The sequence below is a fragment of the Chionomys nivalis genome, chromosome 19, assembly GCF_950005125.1.
Source record: "Chionomys nivalis chromosome 19, mChiNiv1.1, whole genome shotgun sequence".
Taxonomy (NCBI): domain Eukaryota; kingdom Metazoa; phylum Chordata; class Mammalia; order Rodentia; family Cricetidae; genus Chionomys; species Chionomys nivalis.
The window spans coordinates 31,868,239-31,892,840 of NC_080104.1; the positions used below are offsets into that span (position 1 = coordinate 31,868,239).

The 24,602-nt window shown below is 44.9% G+C and overlaps 1 protein-coding gene across 1 annotated transcript in view; it reads left to right on the plus strand.

Moving 5' to 3' along the window:
* The window catches only part of Vwa3b (von Willebrand factor A domain containing 3B), a 156,790-nt gene that overhangs the window by 68,911 nt on the left and 63,277 nt on the right, over nt 1-24,602 (plus strand). Inside the window, exons 8-11 of the mRNA XM_057751290.1 lie at nt 4,254-4,444; nt 10,745-10,899; nt 16,127-16,265; nt 17,285-17,416. Coding sequence (XP_057607273.1) covers nt 4,254-4,444; nt 10,745-10,899; nt 16,127-16,265; nt 17,285-17,416 — 617 coding nt within the window. The remainder of the gene's footprint in view (nt 1-4,253; nt 4,445-10,744; nt 10,900-16,126; nt 16,266-17,284; nt 17,417-24,602) is intronic.

Sequence of the window (24,602 nt, forward strand, 5' to 3'; positions counted from 1 at the left end):
CAGGGTCGAGAGCTTCCTGCTTGGACCCAGGCACACATCTGACCTTCCACGCCAGGCCCCTCTGTGCGTCCCATGGGGCCTCAACCCCGCACAGTACCCAGGACACCAAGGATATTCACCTCCATCTTTGCCGAGAAGACTCCAGGAGTGATGGTGGGTTTCTGCCCTCAATCTCCATCCTCCCGCCTGGTACCTGTGAGGTCCTGGGCACTTCCCTCATCAGTAGGTGCTCTAGCTCTTCACTGCTGAGGGAGTCACCCCGCAAGAGGGACTGGGATTTCTTAGAGTCTGTCTCCCTCTGTTCCCAGCTGCCCTCAGTTCTGTACCCTCCCTCTTTTGTCCCTCCCTCCCCCCTTCCATTGTGTATCAGGCTCTGGTGTGTAGACCACAAGCCCTCCATAATTCCTTGGATAAAGAGACTCTGAATCTAAATAACTTCAGATTCCCAAATAGTAGGACTGGAAGTCCTGTTTGCAGTGAGCCCCATGCTCTGGGGGGCCGGGGGGAGGGGAGAAGTCTTAAAGTCATCAATAATCCCCAAGTTTTTAGGTTCTCCAGCTTTTTGCCTAAGGAGCCCTCTTTCTGAGTAGCAGCAATTGGTACTCAGTGGGGGACAGAGCATGTGGTGTTTGCCAGGAGAGCCATCAGATTGATGTTATCTCTAGAAAGTGAGTGTCCTCATTCAGGGATAGCTCATGGACCTAGCATAGCAGGAACCATGTGGCAGCTGAGTAACTTTCAGTGGAGAGGGATAGAGGGCGCAGTTTGGTGGGGGGTAGTAAATCCTTAATGGTACCTTACAGATCTCACTTTGAGGGTAGGTGTATGAGTGTCAGAAGATGTTCCTGCGGGGGAGGGGGGACTGATGAGCTGTACTCAATATCATTTTGATTGTGTCCCTGGTTATACCACAGTGGTTTTCAAAAGCATTATTCAGTATGGCTTCATGCCTGGAAAAAAAAATGTTTTGAGACTGATCAGTAGAACAGAGAGGACCAGGCAAGTAAATTCTGCAGTGTGGATGCGCTCCACGGTCTGCTTCCCTCGTGCGGACTCCAAGAACATCTTTAGCAATCTGTCATGTGGAGGTGTGGATGCCGTGTGATCAGAATCGCCATGAGCTCGCACCTCTGCCCTCAGCGAAGGCTCGGGAGGCGAGAATTCATACGACACTCTTAATTAAAATAACTGCGGGAGAATTGGGAAAGGATCCCTCAGTGAGCGATGCTAATGAACAGATGATGTCCTTCTCCTTCCCTTCCTCAGGCTAACAAGGCTCAGCCACTAATTGGTGTAATTAGCGCTGGATGAATATGAAAAATACTTCACTCTCTCCTCGTTTCTCCAGCTCTGGCACGCCTGAGCTCCCTGCTTTGGTTGCTTGGCTGCCTCTGATTTCCTTTATGAGGCTCTGGTTGGAAGGGGTCTTCACCCTCATTTTGATAATAATTGGGAGCCTGGCTCCTGTCCTTAAGTGGCTGCAGCCTTGGTCCTGCCTGATGCTGCAAGGTAAAGGTTCATCTTAGACTCTTTAAAAATACTTACTAGGATTGGTTTGTATGGCTTCCAGAAAGTTCTTCTTCTCCTAAGTTTGGATTTATGCTTGAATGAAGAACCTTCATCTTTTCCTTAAGAAGGTAGGCCCCCAAGCAGAGCAAAAGGATACATGTTGCTATGGAAATCATTGAATGAAGAATTTGAACAGGAAAAAGGAGAAAAGGGACCAGCTATATAAGGAGGACATAAAGAGGAGCCCAAGATGCAGAGAGTGGTTAACAACGACTGAAGAAGTCATAGGAAGGCATCTTCAAGGATGCTCATCTCCCCACAGACAGCCACATCTTTTAGCTCCTTGCAGTGGTGCCAAAAGCTCCCAGGGGAAGCTCAAGGGGCGGAGTGTTCTGGGAGGCAGCTGCTTGAATTCCTTGAGAAGGGTAGGAAGACATTGTGGTTTACATGGACGCCAATGGCTGCCGTTCAGGATGTTGCTCAGAGGGGCTTTTGATGCTACATTGGCTGGAAGTTCGAAAACAGAAGCCAGCTTTAATCAGTTCCGACTCCAGGAGGTTTCAGAGTGAGCCTGTCAAGGCATTGTTTTAAAATCTGAGGACAAAGCCGGCTCAGCTGACACACTCACAGGCAGCCTCTTCACACATTACCGAGGACTAATTGGCTGCAAGCTGTTTTATTTCCCCAGGTTCTGGTCTAATTATATAGCCCCTTACATGTGGTAAGCCTAGCAGTAATTTAGTCTTTTATTTAAAGATTTATTTTTATTAAAATATTGTGTGTGTGTGTACACGTGCGTGCATGCATGCGTGTGAGTTTAGGTGCCCTCAAAGACCAGAAGAGGACATTGGAATCTTCAGAGCTGGACTTACAGGCAGATGTGACCTGCTCAATACAGGTGCTGGGAACATTATTTGGGTCCCCTGCAAGAGCAGTATATGCTGCTAACCACAGAGCCGTCTCTCTAACTCCATGCTGGCAAGCTTTTGACAACTGGATACAAACTAGAGTCACCTAGGAAAGGGAAACCTCAGAAAAGAAATTGCTTCCATCAGCTCTGCCTGTGGGCTTGTCTGGGGGGCATTTTCTTGATTAATAGTGGATGTGGGAGAGTTCAGCCCACTGTGGGCGGTGCCACCCCCTCAGCACGTGGTCCTGTGTTGTCTAAGAAAGCAAGGTGAGTGAGTCTTGGAAGCAGTGTTTCCCTGTGGCTTCTGCTTCAGTTTCTACCTTGGGTTCCTGCGTTGGCTTCTCTAGATGATGGACTATAAACGGTGAGTTGAAATAAACCCTTGCAGTTAGTTCAGTGTTTTTCTCAGCAATGGAAGACAAAGCAGGACAAACCCCAGGAGCAACTTTTGATGATGGTCAGTGCCTTGTAGTTTCAGGCTCCAAGGACAAAACTGACTATGAACCAAAAATATTTAAGAAAAAAAGCCGCTGTACCAGCCATGCGCAGGGATTCTGTCAGTGTTCTTTAAACAGTACGGTCTGGCGACCGTGGGCAAGTGTTGTCAGGTGTTATACGGGATCTAGCGATGATCTGACATGTACAGGGGCAAGGGTGTCAGTTTCGTGCATCATCACAAGAAGTTTGAGCAGCCTCTGATTGAGGTACTCACAGCGCGGTCCTTGAACCAGTCCCTCCTGGAGACGGGATACACTGGTACTGCTGACCTCTGGAAGACAGCAGAGGAGAATGTACCGAACGCTGGTGGACAGCTAGCCTTGTGGGGTGTACCCTGTGAGATGAGAGAATAAGACATTCTAGGTAGAGCGCCAGGCACTTCAGCTGACAGATGAGGTTTTTGAGCCCACAGAGCTGAGGGCCACACTCTCAACAGGGCCTAGCGACCTTTGCATGTTGTCTGACCTTGCCTGCTGCATGAGCCTCCTTCTAGATCCCCTTTGCATGAGGCACGCTCAAGTGACCAGATTTGCTGAATTGCTCTGCTTGCCACAGCAACACAAAATGAACGAGACACAACTCATGCAAAATCTCGGTCTCCGCCCCAGACCTCCCGACCCTCATGCATGTTGCTGGAGTTTAGAAACCACTGATATTGAGAACTGACTATGAGAAGCCCTTTTGCCACCCTGGGGACCAAATATCTACCATATAGACATTTCTAGATTATATCACTAGTTTACATGAGCTATACCTAAGCTATAGCTATTCCTATACATGAGCTAGGCCTATAGGAATTCAGGCATTAGCAGTCCCTGGATTAGTTAACAGTGTGTCAAGAGAAAACCCCACTCTTCTCCCATACTGAATAGAATGAATACATTATATTAATAACCTGGCAGCCTAGAATAAATTCTCCATAAATATAAAATCAGATTCTCCAAGAAGGCCAAGCAGATACCGTCTTCCATCTACAGGTAGAGATATTTGCCTGAGCTCAGAATGGCCAAATGGGTGAATCACATTTGAGCTACTTTCCTAAGGTAGTGGATGGCACAGCCAGGACTTGAACCCAAAGCTTCTGACCTTGTATTCAATGCTTTCTTGACCTGTGGTCCTGGTCTCTCAGCCAGAGCCGTTCTGGTGTGAGGCCATTTCACACACGTAGAGGAGGAAATGAGATAAAATGAAGAGTCCCGCTGTAGTATATACTTCCTGGGGAGATGCTTGGGCTCCATAGTCTGGCAGCAGGAATGTTCCAGACGGTATATATGAGGGTGGGAGTGTTGGAGGAACTGGCCGTGCGATCTGAGTGGTTGATGAACTATGATTCCAGGAGCAACGTCTGCCGAGAATAAAGAAAACGCAGAAGACACCTGGGATTCTCAGCAGTGGCTCCAGAAATACAGCTTGAAGGCCCAGAAGCTGACCTTTTATGACGTCCTTACTGACTGCTCCTTCCGCCACGCTGATGGAGTCGTTGACATAAGAGCCAAACCGGAAGACGAGTCTGTGCAGACCAGTGCGGTAGGTGAAAGCTGGTGGGGCTGTGGACTTTCTCTTCTGGCCTGGGGGTGGGGGAGCAGGAAGCCTCCCTTGGATCAGAAGCCGAGGGAGAGACCACATTGAAAGATGGCAGGGAAGGGAATCATCCAGGGTTTCCGTGAAACAGATGTCCCTTTGCCTCCCGCCTTCTTCTCTAGATGGTACCCACGGGAGTAGTCAAAGCCTGGGCATGGCTTCTACACGTCCTAGTCTGTTTTGAGTGACCAAAACAGAATGCCTGATGCTAGGTGCTTTTTGAAGAAAAACTTATAGTTAGCTCACACTTTTGGAGGCCTAATACCAGGTAGGTACCATCTATTTAGTCTCTGATGCAGTTCCCTAGCTCCCAGTGGTGTCACAGAGAAGCAGACAGCCATGGGCAGTCATGGATATAACTAGCTAGCCACGGGCAGTCATGGATAGAAATAGCTAGCCACGGGCAGAACTAGCTAGCCATGGGCAGAACGAGCTAGTCATGGGCAGAACTAGCTAGCCACGGGCAGAATAAGTTAGCCACAGGCAGAACTAGCTAGCCATGAACAGAACTAGCTAGGCATGGGCAGAACTAGCTAGCCATGGGCAGAAGGCTGAAGTGCTGATGACTTCATTGTGCTGCAACCAGATCTCATTCCACAAGATCAGCATGACTTACTGTCATCAGCAGTCCCCATGATCTTCCAGTAGACCTTACCTCTTAGAGCTTTCCCTGCTCCCAACACTGCCACCATGGGTGCATACACCACGGGCCCTTTTGGAGATACACTTAAGTTTTTAAGCTATAATAGCAGATAGAAGTGAGTTATACCAAAGCTACAAGCTGGGCCAATGGACATTCAAGTCTTGCAAGTTTCTGAATTGTTCAATATTATGTCAGATGAGAGGCTCTGTGTTCTCCCATGTTGAATAGAAGGGAGAAACTGCTGGTGAGCATGTAAGAACCAGGCGTCCCTGTGGTCCTCTTGAATCTCAAACATCTTGAAGATGCATTACTCCAGTGAGCACCTGCCAGCATATAGTAGATTTCCAGTAAACATAAAATTGGATTCTCCAAAGGCTCCTAGCAGCAGATGAGCCTGTTTCAAACTCTGAGAGATATAGTTCCATTGTGCCAAATGGGGTCCATGGGGATGCAACTTCTCACAGTGTCTGACTCTGGCTCCCAAAGACCAAATTATTCTCAGTTTGAATGCTTTCTAAATTCTCCCATCATGCATTTGAGTCATTAGGTCTGAGGTGGGTACCAGAATTTTACATTAGTTATGTCACAGATGAGAGGGGAGGGGAGAAAAGAGAGAGGGGAGATAAGTGTGATCTGCAATGGTTGATGGTTCTCAACGCGAGTTAGAATCACTGGGAGAGAAACCTTTGGGCTTATCTATGAAGGAGTTTCTAGATTGGGCTAAGGGAGGTGCGAAGATCTACCCTAAATGTGGGCAGCACCAGTCCAGGGCTTGGGGTTCTGATTGAAAAGGAGAGAGAGAGCTGAGCACCGACACCCATCTCTCTTCTCGCTGACTGCAGATGCGGCGTTGAGCAGCCACCCATGTTCCTGCTGCCATGCCCTCCCCACCACGATGAACTGTACCCTCAAACCATGGGCCACGACAAAACCTCACTTCCTCCCTTAGCTTGGGTTTGCTGGGTACCTTGTGACAGCAGCAAGAAAAACAGCACAGGCAGGGAAGCTGACCTGGTGGGACAGTCCACTCTTAGGGTGACTGATCCCTCTCCTGAGTCTCCTAGCTCACGCCGACAGAGATACTAGAGTGTCTGTTTAATCAGCTTTTAAAGGCACCACCTACTGGCACTGCCCTGTTGGGGACGAACGCTCAGTACGGTGGGGACAAACCACATTCAAACCATGGCAGACATCCAGGTGAGGGTGAAGGTGGAGGACCAACAGCTGCACACTAGGAAATGGTCATGTGTAGGTGGAGAACAGGGGCCACGATACTCAGAATCAATTCTTAATATATCCAGAGAGACTAAGCAGTGTCACATTGTGAAGCAGAAAATTGTGTGTGTGTGTGTGTGTGTGTGTGTCTGTGTGTCTGTCTGTGTGTTGGAAATGGAGGACGTGGGAGGATCAATGCCCTGCTCAAATACTGGGTCACTTGGTGTGTGTATGTGTGTGTACGTGTGTATGTATATATATATACACACATCCTTAAAGGCTATGATTCAGGGTCAAGGCCACTACTGAGAGGCTTGTAGATCCACCAGAGGGGACCCTGCCCACTCTGATGTGTAACTACACTGGCTGACCACCCAGCTCCTTGCCTGACCTCCCTCCCCAGTCGGGCTGTTTTCTTCTAGCTGTTCAGGTTCCGCTGTGTTGTGCTTTTACCTCCTTACCCCTGTGTGTTTACGACGGACTGCAGGAGGAAAATACATAAATTGAATTAGAAAAATGCAGCATTGACGAAAAGCTTGCTTCCTGCCATATCCTAGGAGGCCGAGTAATTGCTGCCGCACAGGGGAAATCTCATTAGTGGCTTTCCTCCCGAGCACAGTTTTCTAGCTTTGTAGACATCATTCAGTCATGTTCAGGAAGTCATCCATAACTAAATTTTCACTTAGAAATATTCTGTGCTGGGTACTTATAAGTATTCACCCTTGCCGAATTTGACATAGCCTGCTGTGAGCTTCCGACAATATGGCAGGCTCTGGGTCAGGCTCTGCTGTGGACTTTGCCTTCCTTCTTTGCAGTTTCAATGACATTTTAAGGGCCAATCTGAAGAAAGAGGCTTATAAATTGAAGCCTAGCTCATGTTTCTTGTGCTAATGCATAATAATATGGTGAAGGTTGAGAATTATGCTAACTATTTCTTTTCATAGACGGTGGTAGGAAAACATTGTTCCTTCATATTTTCAGACCATAGATCCCAAATTGGGTTGCTCCCAAGGTTGTGTTATGTAGGGGGACATTGTGGCTGTAAAATGGGTGGACTCTTAGAGTTCCCTGGCATCCAGGGGTGAATCCAGTGTATGATTATCTATATAAACATTGGTTTAGATGTGGTGTAGCTGTTCACATCTGAGAAATGAATGGCTAGAAAGACCTTGGTGTGTAGTGTTTCCAAGATGGATGAAGGGGTGGGGTTCATTTCACTACCAGTAGCTTCCTTCTTTCTGTCTTTAAGCTGGGCGTTGTCAGGTCCAACTTGGGAACTGCCTGTCTGAGCAGAGAGCTTAACTGTTAGGAGATGCCCAGGAGACGCGGTCTTTTCTCTATCACAGACACTGACGTCACAAGTAGAAAATCAGCCCTGGGAGTGCTTTGTGCTCTGTCTCATCAAGATACCTTAGCTACTTGTGCTCAGTTTCACACTGGAGGGGATGAGGTTGCTGGGCCTCCCAGCTGGTAGGAACTCCTCCTGTGACAGACAGAGGCTGCTGCAAATGGGACCCTCTGGGCTGCCATGTCGCTATGTCATTCTGTCATGCTGCTGCCTGGTAGCCTGCCTCCCCGTAGCTTTGTGGCCTGCTGCTGCTTCACTTGGCTGTGCTTCAGACTTCCAGGGAAATATCGCGGGACTGAGAGATAGGCAGGAAGGATGCTTTTGTGGGACAGCCCCAGGGGTTTGGTGGAGAAGGAGAGGAAAGGCACCAAGGCAGAGGACAGCTCCCTTCCCACCCCTCTTGGCAGCATATCGCTCACCACTGACCCACCACCTGTCTCCTGGTTCTCGTCCCTATGTGACCCTTGAGTTCTTGGGCTGGACTCTCTCTCTTGGACCCATTGGCCTGATGTGGGTGGTAGCCTTCTCTCCTGTTACTGCTTCCTGACGAGCCTTACCAAGTCGTCAGACCTCTTCGGGCTATGCTGAGCTCACTTCACCTGCTCATGTCCTTGAAGATGAGTTTGTTCCTTGCCACTGCGGACTCCAGCCCCTGTTTTCACTCTTCAGGATGTCAGTCCCACATGGTTGACCCTTACGACACTCTGATCTTTTATTTCTTTAGCCCCTCTTCCAATGACTTCCTCCTCCACACCGCCATTCCCCTCCCTGTCGTAGGTGTGCCTTTGACTTATGATGTGCCTTTGAGTTGTTATGAAGGTCTACAAACATAGCCCACACAATCAATTCTAACCATACCACTTAGATTACTTTTCTAGGACTTTACCCAAAGCTATTGAAATCCAATATTGTGCCATTTCCTGGGAATGACCATTGACTGTTCTGGAGAAATCTGGGGACAAGCACTCAGCCACGATGCCCAGTTTCACTTTGGATTAGTGCTTCCGTCCCCAGGAAGAGTTGACCTTGCTCCTATTTAACACTCCATGCATGGGCTCATATTTGACTCGTTCATTCATTTCCCCTTTTTACTTTAGACACTCAGTGTTGTCTTTGAGAGCTTTCCATCAGTTTATAAGCATGCATTTTATGATTGTGTGTATCTACGCATGCGTGTGTGTGCATGTGTGTAGGTCAGAGGTCAGTGTCACGCACTGTTCTTGATTGCTTTCCATCTTATTTCTTCTTTTGAGAAAGGGTCTCTTCCTGTGCCAGAAGCTCATCCATTGATTTAGCTAGGATGGCTGGCCAGTGTGCTGAGGATCTTCCTGTCTCAGTCACTCCTCCACCAGCCAGCACTGTGGATACATGTATGCTGCCCTGCCCAGCTATTTCCATGAGTGTTGAGGATCTGAACTCAGGTCTTCATGCTGCGCAGGAGGTACTTTAACAGCTGAGCTGTCTCCCTGGCTACTGTATGATATTTGATTGCACGCAGGCATTTGATGGCTTTTTCCTACTGTGCGTGGCTCCCACCCCCTCGGAGTGATAACTACTAGTATCTGCCTCTGCCTGTGCCTCATCTGCTTCCTTCTGTTTCTCCTTGAAGGCCAGCTCTTCCAATGAATGTGATCCATTCTCTTTCTCCAGCTCTTCCCTTCCCTTCCTGTGTGCTCAGAATCTGCTCTGATTATGCAAAATCCCCACTTCTCCATGGAAATTGGGATGTATGAAATTTTAAATTCAGGGATCAATTCTTGTTTTCTAATGCTCTTTCCCCCGCTCCTTCCTTCTTTCCTTCCTTCCTTCTTTCCTTCCTTCCTTCTTTCCTTCCTTCCTTCCTTCCTTCCTCCCTCCCTCCCTCCCTCCCTCCCTCCCTCCCTCCCTCCCTTCCTCCCTCCCTTCCTGTCCTCTCTATTATCCCCTCCCGTCCCCCTCTCTTTCCATCTCTCTTTGCTTCCCTTCTTTCCTTACCTCCCTTCCCTCCTCCTTTCTTTTTCTCTCCTTTCTCCTTCCCTCCCCTCCCCTTGCAGGAATCACTGGCTTCTCCAAGACACAGATGGGATCACATGTGTGCTTCTGACCTTGTCCATGGCCTCCATCACAGGACTGTCTGTGGAGCAGACACCAGCACATGCTTGTTGAGTTTAGACGTGAATGATCTCTCAGTGGAGATATGTGCTAAGAGGCATACGAGTCAAGTAGAGATGGGGGTGCTACGTGGCTATTTTTCTTCCTTATGTGGTTTCTGAGTGGCCTTGTTATTACAGCGTTAGCCCCAAAGCCCAAGGCCTGGGATTCCCCACAGAATGGGCTCATTCATACCCCATTATTCCATTTAGAGAGGTAAGAGTGAATGATTTCATCAACATGGCTACTGTTCATATTGTAAAGTGTAGACAAAGAAATTCATTGACCCCAAAGTCTGTCTTTGGGGCACCGACTTGAACCATAGTCTTAATACAGGAAGAACTGGGGCAAAGGGAAAGGGCTGTCGACTTCAGCTGTCCTGGGCAAACTCCATCTGGTTGATCTTGTCTCAGTTCTGGTTCTGTGAGGTTTGAAGTTGTTACCGCCATTGCTGAGAGGATTGATCTGTAAGATAGTTACGGCTGCTGTGTGGGGGAAGGCAGCTCATTATAGAGTCATGTATCTTTGAGGCTCTACTGTTCCTGGAATCCGGAGTAATTGCAGGTTTAGCACAGACCTTCAGGCGCCTTTTTGGGTGGTATCAGGGGGGATCTGGAACAGGACTCTGCACAGTGAGATGTTTCAGTTGCTCTTATCAGTATCCTTGCAGAAGGGACAATGCTAGCCATTGTTATGTTATGTTCAGGCACTCCTTTGGAGATTAACATCCCAATGTGCAGATTTACCAGGTAATGGCTTCAGAGGAGACAGATACAAGATGGATACAGAGATGACCAGACTTTATTCAGTTTTTAGTTATTTTTGTGGACCCATGTGAGGAGTCGTGGGTCCCCCCCCCCCCCCCCCGCTGAGAACCTGCTCGAGCCTTCTGACTTTGTCCTTTCTTTAGGACCCCAATAGGAAGACAATCCATGCCAAATACTGCAACAGATTCATCCATGTTCCCTGGAAGGATGGGAGCTTGGTCCACGTCAGCATCACCAAGGAGAAGTGCAGATGGTACAGTGAGAGAATTCACACAGCCCTGGCCAGGACCCAGAGGAGGTTGGTGTGTTCGTATGTGGTCACTAGTGAGCTAGTCTCTCGTGCAATACCGCGTGAGCCCAACTGAGTGAAGTGACCAATAGACATCACTGTCAAAGATTCCATCTGATGGTTTATTGATGATATTATCAATAAAAGAGAAATACTGGTATTCAGATTTCATCAGAAAGGGAAGACAGAGTTGTTATTGTGTGTGCATGGTGGGGGACATATGTACATGTGGAAGGAAGACAGAGGTTGATGTCCAACTGAATTTTTGAGGCAGGGTCTCCCACAGAACCTGGAGCCCAGTGATTAGTTAGGCTGGCTGACTAATGCTCCCCAGAGAGCTGCCTGTCTCCCCGGGACTGGGGTTACAGATATGTACCACTATCCCTGGCTTTTATGTGGGCGCTGGGCATCAGAGATGAGGTCCTCATGCTTTTGTGACAGGTACTTTGTCAATGGCACCATCTCCTCAGCTTCCAAAGGAACAATTTTGAAGTGATGGCTATTAGGAGATTAAGGGGTACTTCTATTTATGCTTGGGGGGGGGGCATGGGTATATTGTAGACTATATTGCATCTATGCTCTCTTACAGAACTATTCCAGCTCAAGGCAGCTCTTACATAGCTGTGACAAATTGCAAAATAATCAGATGCTGTATATATTTTAGAAAACAATGAGAATACATGACCTCCTATCTGTCTTTATCCTGTTGTGCTCTTACAATCTGCCATGCTCATTGAGTATGGTGTACTGATGCCATGACCTCAGGGTTGATTCCATGTGGATAATTTAAATTAATACCCTCAGGTATCAGATGTCAGCAGACAGTTTTAGACCACGGAGATCAAATTCATTTAGGGATACTGGCCCTGTGGTCTCGGAGGACTGGAAAAATAAGAAATTAAAAAACAATGAAAACCCCAGCTATGCCACTTGCTGTTTGGCCCTGGGCAAGTTAGTTAATGTCTTTCTGCATCTGTTTCCTTGGTTATAAAGTGGGAATAGTGATGACATTTGTAAATCTGCTCTCTGGATTGTGCCAGATGCTAAATCTAATGGGTTTAAGCCAGTGGCAGCCTGCTACAGCCATTTGAAATTGAGCGTCCCCTCTCTCCTTGTGCCATTTTTATTACAAAGTCTCATGTAGCAGATACCCAACTGCCTAGTATTTATACCCAGAGCCCCAGCATCTCAAAGGCCACATGGTGATGGATTACTCACAGAAAGCTGCCCTGTGTCGAGAGTCTCCCCCTGCTATGGCTTCAGAGATGACTCTTTAGTTTGTATTTCTAGTCTTGTAGGAGACATGCTGCTTGCCTCTGGGTCCCTTTGTCCCTTCCGGTATCAAGAGTGGGTAGGAGCTCTTTTCCTTTTCTGTTTCCTGCAGAACTCTGAGAATTGGCACCGTCTCTACCTTATATGTTTGGCAGAATTCACCATTAAAGCCTGGAGTTTCCTTCTCTGTAGAAAGATTTTGTGGTACAGAACTTGGACAATATTAACATTTCTTGGAAAGTAGGCTGTGGGCTGGGCGTTGGTGGTGCACGCCTTTAATCCCAGAACTCGGGAGGCAGAGGCAGGCGGATCTCTGTGAGTTCAAGGCCAGCCTGGTCTACAAAGGGAGTTCCAGGACAGGCTCCAAAGCTACAGAGAAACCCTGTCTCGAAAAAAAACCAAAAAAAAAAAAAAGAAAAAAGAAAAAAGAAAGAAAAAAAGAAAGTAGGCTGTGTATGTTAGTTAGATATATAAATTTCATTTTGTTGGTTGTACTGTGCTAGTCATCCATACTGATATTTTTCTTTAGTTGTTCTATAAATTATTGAGAAAATGTTGAAATGCTGAGTCATTTCTGTGTGGCTCTTTCAGGTCTATCAACTTTTCCTTACTACTTTGAAATTCTGTTAGTTGGTGCATGTATGTTGCAGAATGTTATATCTGCTCGGTGGATCAGCTCCTTTATAATATGAAATGCCCCATTCAACTCTGCTAAAATTCCTTACTAGGAAATGTACTTACTCTGATATCTGAGTAGTTAGTGACTCCAGCCTAACCATCATCATTGTCTCCAGGGTTCATCTTTTTCCTTTTCTCTGTGCCTGCCTGGCTCATCATTAACTGGGCTTCTTGGAGACAGAATGTGTACCAGTGATGGTGGTGCTGTGATGATTCCCATTTAACTCACTTATCATTTATTTTCTGTTTGCTCTGTCTTCTCTCTGCTCGCTTTCAAACTTTTGTGCCCCCTTCTGTGGCCTTTTTTTTTCTTCTCTTTGTCTGCACTGTTGCCACATTTGCCCTATCTGCTATATGTGACTATTTGACATTTATGCTATACAGATTAACCTCTCAGTCTGCCTTCAGACAAGATCATACCACTTTGTGTATATTATAATATTACAATGTCCACCCCCTCTGTCTTTCTCATAGTTACCACGAACTTTATATATACAGCCCCTATGAATTTGACAATGCAGTACAAATAGTCTAATGTCCTAATCTAATGACTAACACATAGAATAAATACATGTTGTATTTGTTCATGCTTATTTCTATTACTCTTCACTCCTTGATGTAAATCCAGACTTCCACTGGGCATTCCTTCGTTTCTACCTGAAAAGTCTTCTTAGTATCTGTTGTGGTTCGAGTCTGTTAGTGATGGATTGTATTGGCCCCGTGAGAGTGAAAACCTCTTTAATTCACCGCCCCCCCCCCACCGTTTAAAGATCTTTATGCTATGCATAGAATTCTAGTTAGAAATTTTTATCGGTTGTTTCTTTTTAAAATCTTTAGTGTATTCTGGTCTGCATGGTTTATGATAAGAAGACCTTTATTCTTAGACTTGTTCCTCTGCACTGTGGTTTTTTTCCCCCCTTGCTGCTTTTAATCACTGGGTTTCATCAAATTTGTGATGTACTCTGCTATGGTTTCTTCTCTTCTCTTCTGATAGGTTCTTTGATCTCCTTGAATCTGTGGGCAGACTGTTTTCATCAAAATAGAACATTATTTTGAATATCTTTTCTGTTTCTCCCTTTTCTGTCTATTGCAGAGCCTAATTACAGACACACTTCTTGTATGTTGCAGAACTTTTTCTTGCTGGTTTTCTGTTCCACTTTGAATTGTTTCTCACTACTATGCTATAAGAAATTCTCTGATCTTTTTCTCTGCTGTCCCGCTTACCATGAATGCTATATAATTTACTGTCCAGGTCAGATGTGTCCTTCTAGGTGTCCCACTTAGGGTCTTTTACATTTTATTATTTATTATAATTTGTATTTATCCTTGAGAATTCCATTACATATATGTAAAGAAATAGGGATTTCCTCCTCCGGTTCCACCTGTGACGTCTAACACGGCCCCACTTGATGCCACTGTCCTCATCATTGACTTCTTTCTCTTCTTCTTTTCTCTTCTCCTTCTTCATAACTACTAAGTTCGATTAGTGCTGCCCATATATGAACGGGCATGGGGCCATCCACTGGAGCATAGGAAACCTGTCAGCAAGAACACGCTCAAAAAGAGCAAGTCCCCACTCCACCAGCAATAAAATGCCAATAGTTCCTCAGCAAGTGCTCTCCTGGAGCCTCAGGAGCACCGCCCCACCCTGGCTTGGATCCTTCTAACTGATTTGGCTTCATGCAGATCCTGTAAAGGTAACCACAGCTGCTTTGAGCTCAGGAGAACGGCACTACGACACTACATCTTGTCTGGGACTCAGCGTTTCTCAGTATTCTTCTCCATTCACTGTCTCTGACATTCTTTCCACTTCCTCTTCTGCAATGTTTAGGACCATTTTACGTCTTCCATTTCTCTTCTGGTTCTGTTCCTGGACATGTAAAATACATTTGTAGTGACCTCGTAGCACCTTTTTCAGCTAATTCTAGTGTCTGGGTTGCTTGGGGCTCTGTGGTTCAGATTTTCACTAATCGTGGATATTTTCCTGCTTCTTGGTATGCCTGGGAGTTATTTTCTCTTTTCTTCTGGCTTTCCAGGCATTTTGAATTTTTACACTGTTGAATGATAGACTTGATTGCAATTATATATATATATATATTTATTTATATATATATTTTGTGAGCGTGTTATATATATTTTGTGAGCGTGTATTTGAGTCTAAGCCATATTTTAAGTTACACAGGTTTAATTAAGCCCACAGTAGTCTTTACCCTAGGGCTGACTTGGCTTTACTAGCGAGGTAGCAGCATAGTAGAATTCCACTTGATACTCTGCCCTGACTGCTGGGGAAAGGAGCTGCTGTTCTCAAATGCGTACGCTCCAGTGAGTACTCTTGGATGGTTTTTCTCTTTGACTTCTGTAATTTCTTCACACACATGCCCTGATCATTGCTTCACCCCGACCGCTAGTGCACCCTACTCCAATCCCTCCCAGTCTCCCTACCTTTCTCTATAGTAAGTGCTAGTTGGCATTTTGCCCTACAAAGTTGCCTAAGACTTGCTGAACTCCATTCCATAAGACATTCTCTCTATCCTCTTTCCCCAGCCCTCATTGCAAGGCTTTTCCTGAAGCTATGAGCTTCAATGCATCCTGTGATGAACTCTCGAGTATTGCCCTGTGCATGAAACCACCTGGTACTTGGTTGGTTCAGAGCCCTGAGTTGCTCAGCCCTGTCCACTTACTCCACAGGCTTCGGGACCTCTTGAGTCATAGCCGAGAGCCGAGAGATCTGGAAGCTATTTGCTCGTGGCTTTCTTTGCATCTATTTTTCTGTCATATTGATTTTCTTTGTTTTGTTCTGCTTGAATTGGTGATGGGAAGGGGAGGGGCCTGATAAGAGTGCAGTTGAAATGCAAAATTTTCTTTTTAAAAAGATTTCTTTTTATTTGTGTGTGTGGTGTGTTTGCATGTGTGCACATGAGAGTGCCTTCAGAAGCCAGAAGAGAGTATTGGGTCCCCCCTGAGCTGGAGTTATGGGTAATTGTGAGGTGCCTAATGTGGATGCTAGGATCTGAATTTGAATCCTCTGAAAGAGCTGCAAGTGATCTTAAGTGTTGAGCCAAGTGTTCTCCAGCCTCAAATGCAGGGTTGGTTTTTTTTTTTTTTTTTTTTTTTTGTACAGAAAAACAAACAAACAACAACAAAAAACTAAAACCTGAAAGTCAGGAATTCATTCATCAAAGATCAGGTATAAACAGCATGGCAGAGTTCTGGTTCTGTAGCCCTGTGTTCCGATGAAGGCGATCTTGTCCATAGACTATTTACTTTAATACTCTTTCCTGTCTAGGATTAAGTGGTTGCAAGATGGGAGTAGAGCCCTCTTTGGGAAAGTGTGTGGAGATTGCATCTATGTCCTCATTGATACATCTCACTCAATGAAGAGCAAACTGGACCTGGTGAAGGATAAGATCATCCGGCTCATACGGGTGAGGTGGGGGTGTCACGGGCGTGTACCTGGGCTGCTGTCTCATAAACACGCTTTCGGTAGTCCTTGTCCGGAGTGGCTCTGGACAGTGGGCAGGGCCACACTGCACTGCAGGGTTCCTGAGAAAGCCAGTCCAGAAATGCGCCCTCTACTGTTCTAGAACTCTCTCAGTGCTCCCTGCAATCAGACCTGTCCTCTGATTGGGTCCTTTATGTCGCCATCACCCCTGGGTCACTCAGGTGGGTGTCTATACTTTCCTCCTGGAGTTGCCTCTAACCTATGATACACACAAACCTCTGTTGTTTCCCAGATTTTTATTATCTTGAATTTTTAACTTACTTTCCTACGTCTATTAGGGAAGCTGTGTGCACCGGTCCCAAAGTTGCAGATGGGAAGAAGGGAGGACTATGATGGGGGCACCCGGTTTCTGTCCCACTCACCTGGGCTGCCCCTGAATCATTTTCTTGGAAGCAGGCTGCTTTCTGAATCCAGTTTCCATAGTAACTAGGTCTCACAATATTGTCATGAGTCTGTTGTGCTGAGAGTGTAGAGTGTTTAAGAAATACAAAATATAACCAGCTTCTGGGGTGGGGAGCAGCGGCACGGTGTAGACTGATGAAAGACAAGCGAATATGTCCGTACAAAATAAGAGCCTTTCCCAAGAGGTAGTGACCGAAATGATGACGTTTTGAATATTCTTTCTTTATGCATTTAGCATGCTTATCAGCATTACGTTAGTGTCAGTATTAAAGTCAGTATTTAATGTTACAGTACAATATTACCTACATATATTTAGGTGGCATATAATACTAGCAATATATTCACATATAACATCTGTAGTGGCCAAACATCCAAATTCTATAAATTTGGTTCAAATGCCTTTTGCAGCAGAAACTGTTTTTTCAATTGCACATACTTCTCAGCTAGCCTCTACAGCTAAAAATGGATATCCTGGAGATTCACTTCAACTTTGCTTACATTTGAGTGGCTTCATGGCTAAATAATAATTGTTTCTTCCAGGAACAGTTGAGATACAAGCGTAAATTCAATTTTGTGGCGTTTGATGGTGAGGCAACTGCTTGGCGGGAAAAACTTGCTGAAATCAATGAAGATCATTTGGAACAGGCCGAGTCATGGATTAGAAACATTAAGGTAAAATATCTAGGCTGGGAGATGTCTGAGAGTGTCTCATGGTAGTGAGTTCACTCGTCGGCTAGGAGTTGTCGAGAAATGGATTGAGCTCCAAGAAAGGCAGTGTCTATACATGGGCAGTTATTTGGCTGCAAAGGTCACATGCATCCAATCTCATTAGTCAGATCTTAACATCTACATAAACATCTATTTATAGGCATCATCCCTTGGTATCCATGGGAGCTTGGTTCCAGGACCTCCCCCGCATCCTATGAGAGCCACAGATGCTCAAATCCCTAATATAAAATGCTGCGAGATTTGCAAAGAGCCCACACAACCCCCCCATGTACCCAAAATTATCTCCACACAAACTCACAGTTCCCAGTGCAAGTGACAGGTATTATATACTGTATCATTTAAATAATAAAAATGGGGGGAAAGCCTGTATAGGTCCAAACAGATAATCTTTTATGTATGCGTATTTACACATAGTGTCTATGTTATGTGTGTGTATCTGCAGATTTGTGCATGTGAATGCAGGCATGCATGAGCTTGTAGAGGCCAGAGAACAGCCTTGTGCATTGGCCCACATCTTCTGCCTTGTTTTAGACAAGGCCTCTTTGTTGTTTGCTGCTTCCATCTACCAGGGTAGCTATCAAATGGGATTCTGGGAATTCTCTGCCTTTCATCTTACCATAGGAGTGCTGGGATTACAGATGCACACAATTGCACCCAGCTTTTACATGAGTTCTGGGCATTCAAACTCAAATACTCATTATTTACATAGCAAAGGGTTTACCCATTGAGCCATCTCCCCAAGCCCAGACACAATCAATCAAAAGTGCACAAGCGTGTGCGAATGAGCATGTGGGTGTGTAGTGATATTTCATTTAATAATAAAAGCTCGCCTGAAGTTCAGAGAGTAAAACAGCTGCTCTGATCAGCCTTACAGACCAGGCAGTGTTGACACACACCTTTAATCCCAGTAACCGCACTAGTTTGCCACAGAAACTGGGCAGTAGTGGTACACTCCTTTAATTCCAATACTGGAGAGGAATTTAAGATGGGAGGAGACAGCTCTCACTCACAGTCTCATTCTGAGATTCCTGGAGGCAGAATCGCCATTTTGGACTGAGGTAGAGGTAAGAGCCCATGGCTGGCTGTTTTGCTTTTCTGATCTTCAGGTTGAACCTCAGTTTCTGTCTCTGAGTTTTTATTAATCGTACTATGTGTGTGTGTGTGTGTGTGTACATGCATGTGTACTCATTCCACAGTTGGTTGGATTTGTGGGTGTATAACCCTTGGACAAGGCGAGGTGACTCTCTTTCCAAATCTGTCCTGGGCTCAGGTTGCAACCTCTTGATGAAAACAGATTTCAGCAGATAATATTTTGGGTGCTCAGGCCTTCAGATCTGTCCCATCTGACGGTCCATCAGCATTTCAAAGGCTCTGAGGAGCCACGCAGCTGTTCCTACTGAACTTTGTTCAGAAGCAATGAACTCCTGGGGACAGTACAGTCTGAGTATCTAAAGCTGAGCGCAAGGAGAGAGGAGGAGGACCCAGGGAGACAGTGAAGTCATTTCTCAGGTCTGCATTTTTCCTGGACACTTGAAAGCTGTTATTTCTTGTCACATGGACTACAGGGAAGGACTTTCTTCTTTTAGAATTTTCTCTTGCCTTGAGCTTCTCTTAATCTTGAATATACTCCAGAACCATATGGCATTCCAGATATTTGAGAGACAGTTATATATCTGAGACAGGGCTGTTAAAAAGTTGCTTAAAATAGCTTACTGCTTGAGTATAGAGTCCTAGATTTGTCCAGCAGCCACACCAGACATTACTGAACTCCCTGAATCTGGACTGATTAAAGCAGGCCCAGGCAGACACTGGAGCGTCCCAAGTTCTTTAGGGGTTGTTTTCAAGATGGAAAAAGAAGGCAGTATGTTGAATTAAAAGATAATATTTTTAAGTAATTGGTCACCTTATCCTGGGTAGAGTGTCAAGGCCATACTCAACTTCTTACGTTTCCAGTATTACCAATGTTCTCTTCTTTTTACAAACTACCAGGAATAGGAGGTCTGTTGTTACCGGAGCGCTCACTATCCACCAAGGTATTATACATTCATTCTCTTTGAGTGAGAGCATCCGTGGGTTCTGCTCCACTCACACTGGTACTATTAACAGAACAGCAGTTCAGCTTAGTCAGAGCCCAGCAGATTTTCCACTTAAACATTGCCAACTGCAGTATCTCCCTATTCTCCCCCAGTAGGAGAAAGCTTCTTATTCTTCCTTGGACATGAATGATCTTGACACTTTTGAAGAACACTGATTGATATTTTCTAACGTTCTTCAGATTTTTTGTTTTGTTTTGTTTTGTGACACTGGAAATTGAATCAGAACATCGGAACATGCCAGGCAAGTGTTCTCAGTGAACTCCATCCTTCACCCTTTAGAATCTTCGGTTTGGGGTTAGGGTTGCTAAGTTGCCTAGGCGGGCCTTGAACTTGCGGTCTTCCTGTCTCAGTCTCTTTAGCTGGGGATACAAGTGTTCGCTACCATGCCTGACTTCTTCTGAGGCAGTCTCTTGTTGTGTAGCCCAGGTTGGCCCAAATCCAGCTTCCCATTAGCTTCCCAAGAGCCAAGATTATAGCAGGCATCACTGTCCCCAGTTTTAAAAACAGCTACCCTGTTGTTGTTAGTTTTCTGTAATGCTGGACTGTTGAATCTCTCTGATTCTGCTCCTGGATCTTTATTTCTGCTTGCTCTTAGTGGGCATTGCTCTTCTTTTTGAAGGTCCTTTAGTCAGTAATACAGCTTGCTTTTGGAGGTGTTTCCATTGTTCCAGCGTAAACTACTGTGGGCACAGATTTCTCCATCAGCATGGTGGTAGCTACATTCTATAGATTTAAGTGTTTTACTTAATTTTCCATAATATCTAGTTAGTTTTAATTTTTTGTGTTTTCTTTTTTGAACCATGAATTATTTAAAACCTATTATTTGACTTCCAAGTATGTGGTAATTTTCAAGTTGTCTTTCTGTTATTAATTTTCATTCCATGATGACTGAAAGCAAACTTGGCATGATTTAAATTATTTTTAAATTTGTAAAATGTTTCATTTAAATGGAAAATTTACTAGAAATTATGGAAAATTTAACAAAACACTGAAATTTATGGAAAATAGCTCCCATGGTTCTGGCTATTAAAGAAAATAACCATCTTTGACCATTTACCTATTTTTTTCTTCTTCAACTTCATCAAATTTTGCTTTGTGTGTTTTGAAACTCTATTGTTTGGTGCTTCTGTATTTAGAGTTGGCGTCTTTGTAGACTGAGCCTTCGGTCATTATTTAATGTGCTCTTTGGTCCCTAGTGATTTTCACTGCTCTAAAGCATAGAGTGAGTCAGGCTTTGCAGGACATGCATACCCCAGCACTTAGGAGGTAGAGGCAGGAGGATAATGAGTTGGAAGCCTTCTTATCTACCTAACAAGGCCTAGTCTCAAAAGCAAATTTAAAGCTCCAAACAAAAAGCAACAACCCCACCCCTCAAACCTAAAGTGTGCCGTTAACATTGCCATTCCTGCTTAAAAGACTGTTATGACAATGTATCACTTTCATCCTTTGATCTCCAGCTTATCCATGTTTCTGTATATGAAGTGGCTTTTTTTTTTTCTGTAGATGTTAAGGGATCTGCTCAAGATTTTGTAAGTTCTCCGATCCCTGTCAAGTAATGGAGTAGTAAGATGGTGTGTATGTACTATTGATGGCTAAGGCTAATGTCTACCATTTGGTTATTTGCTTATTGTGGAATCCTTGGTTTCATTGTTTCTCTTGCCTTCTTGTGGGTCCTTTGGGCACTTTTAGTGTTCCATTGTATCTCTTCATTTCACTTTTTACTGTAGCACTTTGTGTGGTTTTCTGAATGCTTGTTCTACTGGCTTTCCATACGCAAAGCTGTCATTTATCACAGCTCCTGATCTGATGTGCTCTGACTTCAAGGGAGCAAGCCTGATGTCAATTTACACCCTGTATGCTCCATACATACTAAAAGTGTAACGGAGATGCCTCCTCTGTATCCAATCATTATTGGCATGAAAGCTTCTTAAACTATAACACATGACTTGGGAACTTTGGGGAGTTAAGGATGGTCTTCTCTGATGACTTCCATGTTCAGGATTTGAGTTTCTGTTACCGTTTCTTTTGAGTTGTAAGCTTCCATCAGCCACCCTTTAAAGATGAGACCCCCAGCCACAGAATCTCACAGTTCTCCATCAGCCCTGAGTAGATGTTTCCACCAGATGTGAGTTATGACGGGAGATTCATTCCTTTCAACACCCGAAGTAAGTTGGGTCGCTTCCTTTTGTCTCTGTGGTTTCAGATGAGAAGTGGCTGCCACCCAAATTGGAATTCTTTAATGGATACTGTAATATGCTATTTCTCTTTGGCTGTTCTTAGGGAGTTCGTTTTGTTTCTTTAATTTTCAGAAATGTATCTAGCTATGATTTCCACAGATTTTTAAAATCTAATTGGGGTTTTTCTCAGCTTCTTGAGTTGCAGTTTTTATAATTTCTGCAAATTTGAGGATTTTTAAATTTTTATTTTAAATTATGTCTACGTATGTATGTATGAAGTGGGAAAATGCATGTAAATGTGAAGCCCACGTGGTCAGAGGCATCATGGCTCCTGGGGCTGTCGCACAGCTCCTGATCTGATGTGCTCTGACCCTTTCTGCTCCACACATACTAAAAGTGTAACGGAGATGACTCCTCTGTATACAATCATTATTGGCATTGGCATGAAAGCTTCTCAAACTGTTTGTGAGCTACCCAGTGTGGGTGCTGGGAAATAAATTTGGGTCATCAGCAAGAACCATACACATTTATAAGCCCAAAGCCGTCTCTCGAGCCCCTTGGGGATTTTTTCTAAAAAGCTATTCTTTTTTAAAAAATATTTTTAAATTCCCTATTCTCCCCTCTCTCTTTTTCTGGAACTCTTACAGTATTAATGTTCTATCTGCTTTATTGTCTCAGGGATCTCTGAGGGCATCAGTTGGACCACTCTCCTCAGACATTATACCTCTTTGTATAATGAGCGATTTTTCTTTATTGCATTTGGGGAAAGTTTTATTATTATGTCAGGAGGCGCTAATCCCATTGAAGTCTTCTCATTTAGCCAGCAGACACCGTATCTAGGTTTAGCCTGTTCAATCTGGCTTACATTTGTGGGCTTTTTGCTACAGTGATAATTTAGTTTTCAGAGCCCCCTCATGCTACTGGGACCCCCATTCAGTACCTGCTTGGTGCTGTCACAGGGGTGCAAGGCAAATCCCTGGGTTCCTGTTTCTGGTGGATGACCTTCTGGGAAAGCGAGACTAGAAATTGCTAAGCCCGACCGCAGGGTAAAAATGCAGGAGCTGTATGTGCCTAGCCCAGGATATACTCAGCAGATTTTTCTATTATCTTCAGCACTGCCACGACTTTCCCAACAGTTTGCCTCGTGTGGATGCTATAATGATAGAATTACTTATCCTATCCTGAACAACACAGGAAGCGGGGCTTCCCATCGTTGTCTCTGTTTGCTCATTCATCCATCTTTTAGTAGCCTTCCATGCCAGCTCCACCTGGAGGCATCTTTAGCTATGCACTCAGCTAGAGTAACGCAGCCTGTGATGGGCATCACTATAGCAATGTTAGCACAGCGCTGGGATGTGTATCCAGGCTCTTAGCATTGCCTAGGAAGCCCTCTCCAGACAGCGTTGGCCTGGTACGGTCAGTTGCGTTTGAATCCCAGCATGATGCATGGCAGGAGTACTGGGGCTTATTATTACCCGTGGAAAGTTAGTGGAGGCTGCTGGAAGAGGCCTAGTGAGGACAACTGCGTGGGAGGAGTCATAGCACCCCTGCCTGTGTCTGGGTTTAAGCAGCTCCTAGCAGAAAGGGCATACAAGGCCCACAGCGAAGCTTGACAAGATTTGAGTAAGAGCTGGATACTTCCATTCCTTTGGCCACCCGTTTCCATCTTCTCATCCTGATTCCAGTAAGGGCAGTAGAACCTGCTCACCATATGGAAGTGGAAACTCTGGCCTCCATTCAACTCGGGAGGAAGTACGAAGGCGCAGGCACACAACCTCAGAGTATCCTCCCTGGGTTTGAGTTGAGAGTCAGTGACTTCAGATGGCAGGTCTACCAACCTTGACAGTGGTGGCATGTGCAGACTGGCGAAGCTTCTTGGGTGGCAGAGGCAGTGGGCTGCTGGTCCACCTCGTGGCGACAATTCTCTGTTTGGTGTGGCTAACCACAGCATCTGGTATGCTGGTGGTGTGGCAGTGGGGCTCCTGCTGAGCAGGCTTGCAGCAGGACTGCGCCCCACCCCACCCCCACCTCCCCTACCCCACCCCCCACCTCCGCTCCATGGTGTGAGGTCCCAAGCTAGGTTTTCCTGCCAGATGCTAAGACTGTAGGCTATCCAGATGCCCTTTGCATAAATTCTTGCTTGGATCAATCACGATTGTTTTTCTAGCTTACAACTCTGGCTGAATTGATACCCTGGGTCTGAGATGCGGGAACAGCTTAAGTAGGCTTTGGAAATCTTGAGGTCCCGTGTGTCTTGCCGGCAAAGATGATTTCTTGGTAAGGCTCATTTTTGTGTGTTGAATCAAGTGCACTCCAGCGGATCTAATTTATTTGATTTCTTCCCATGCTAAACTGAGTCATGAGATTTTCTAATTTATAATTGTTTGATGTGTTTGGTGACATTGTTAAAAACCTATCATTATTTCCCCTTGATATGCAATATTTATCTTTTTTTTCTTTTTTGTACAAACAATTGTGGTGTTATGATTAATGTTATATGTAAGAGAGAAAATAAATCGTAATCTATTCTCTTTAATTGATTATGATTTTAATTTATACAGTTAGCCCTCAGTAGCCACGGGGAAGTGGTCCTAGGATCACCCTCCCTCCCCACAAATACCCCAATTGACAGATGTTGCTTATATAAAATGGAGCATTTGCATATGAACTATGCATATCCTTTTATATCTCTTTCAATCATCTTCAAATTACATGTTTGTAACATAATACAGTGATGTATATAGTATATATGTAAAATAGTATAGTGAATGCTTACAATAGTATATTACTTGGGGAATAATGAATGTTTTCGATATTCAATGTCTGTGTAATTTTCTTCCTAAATATTTTTAACAT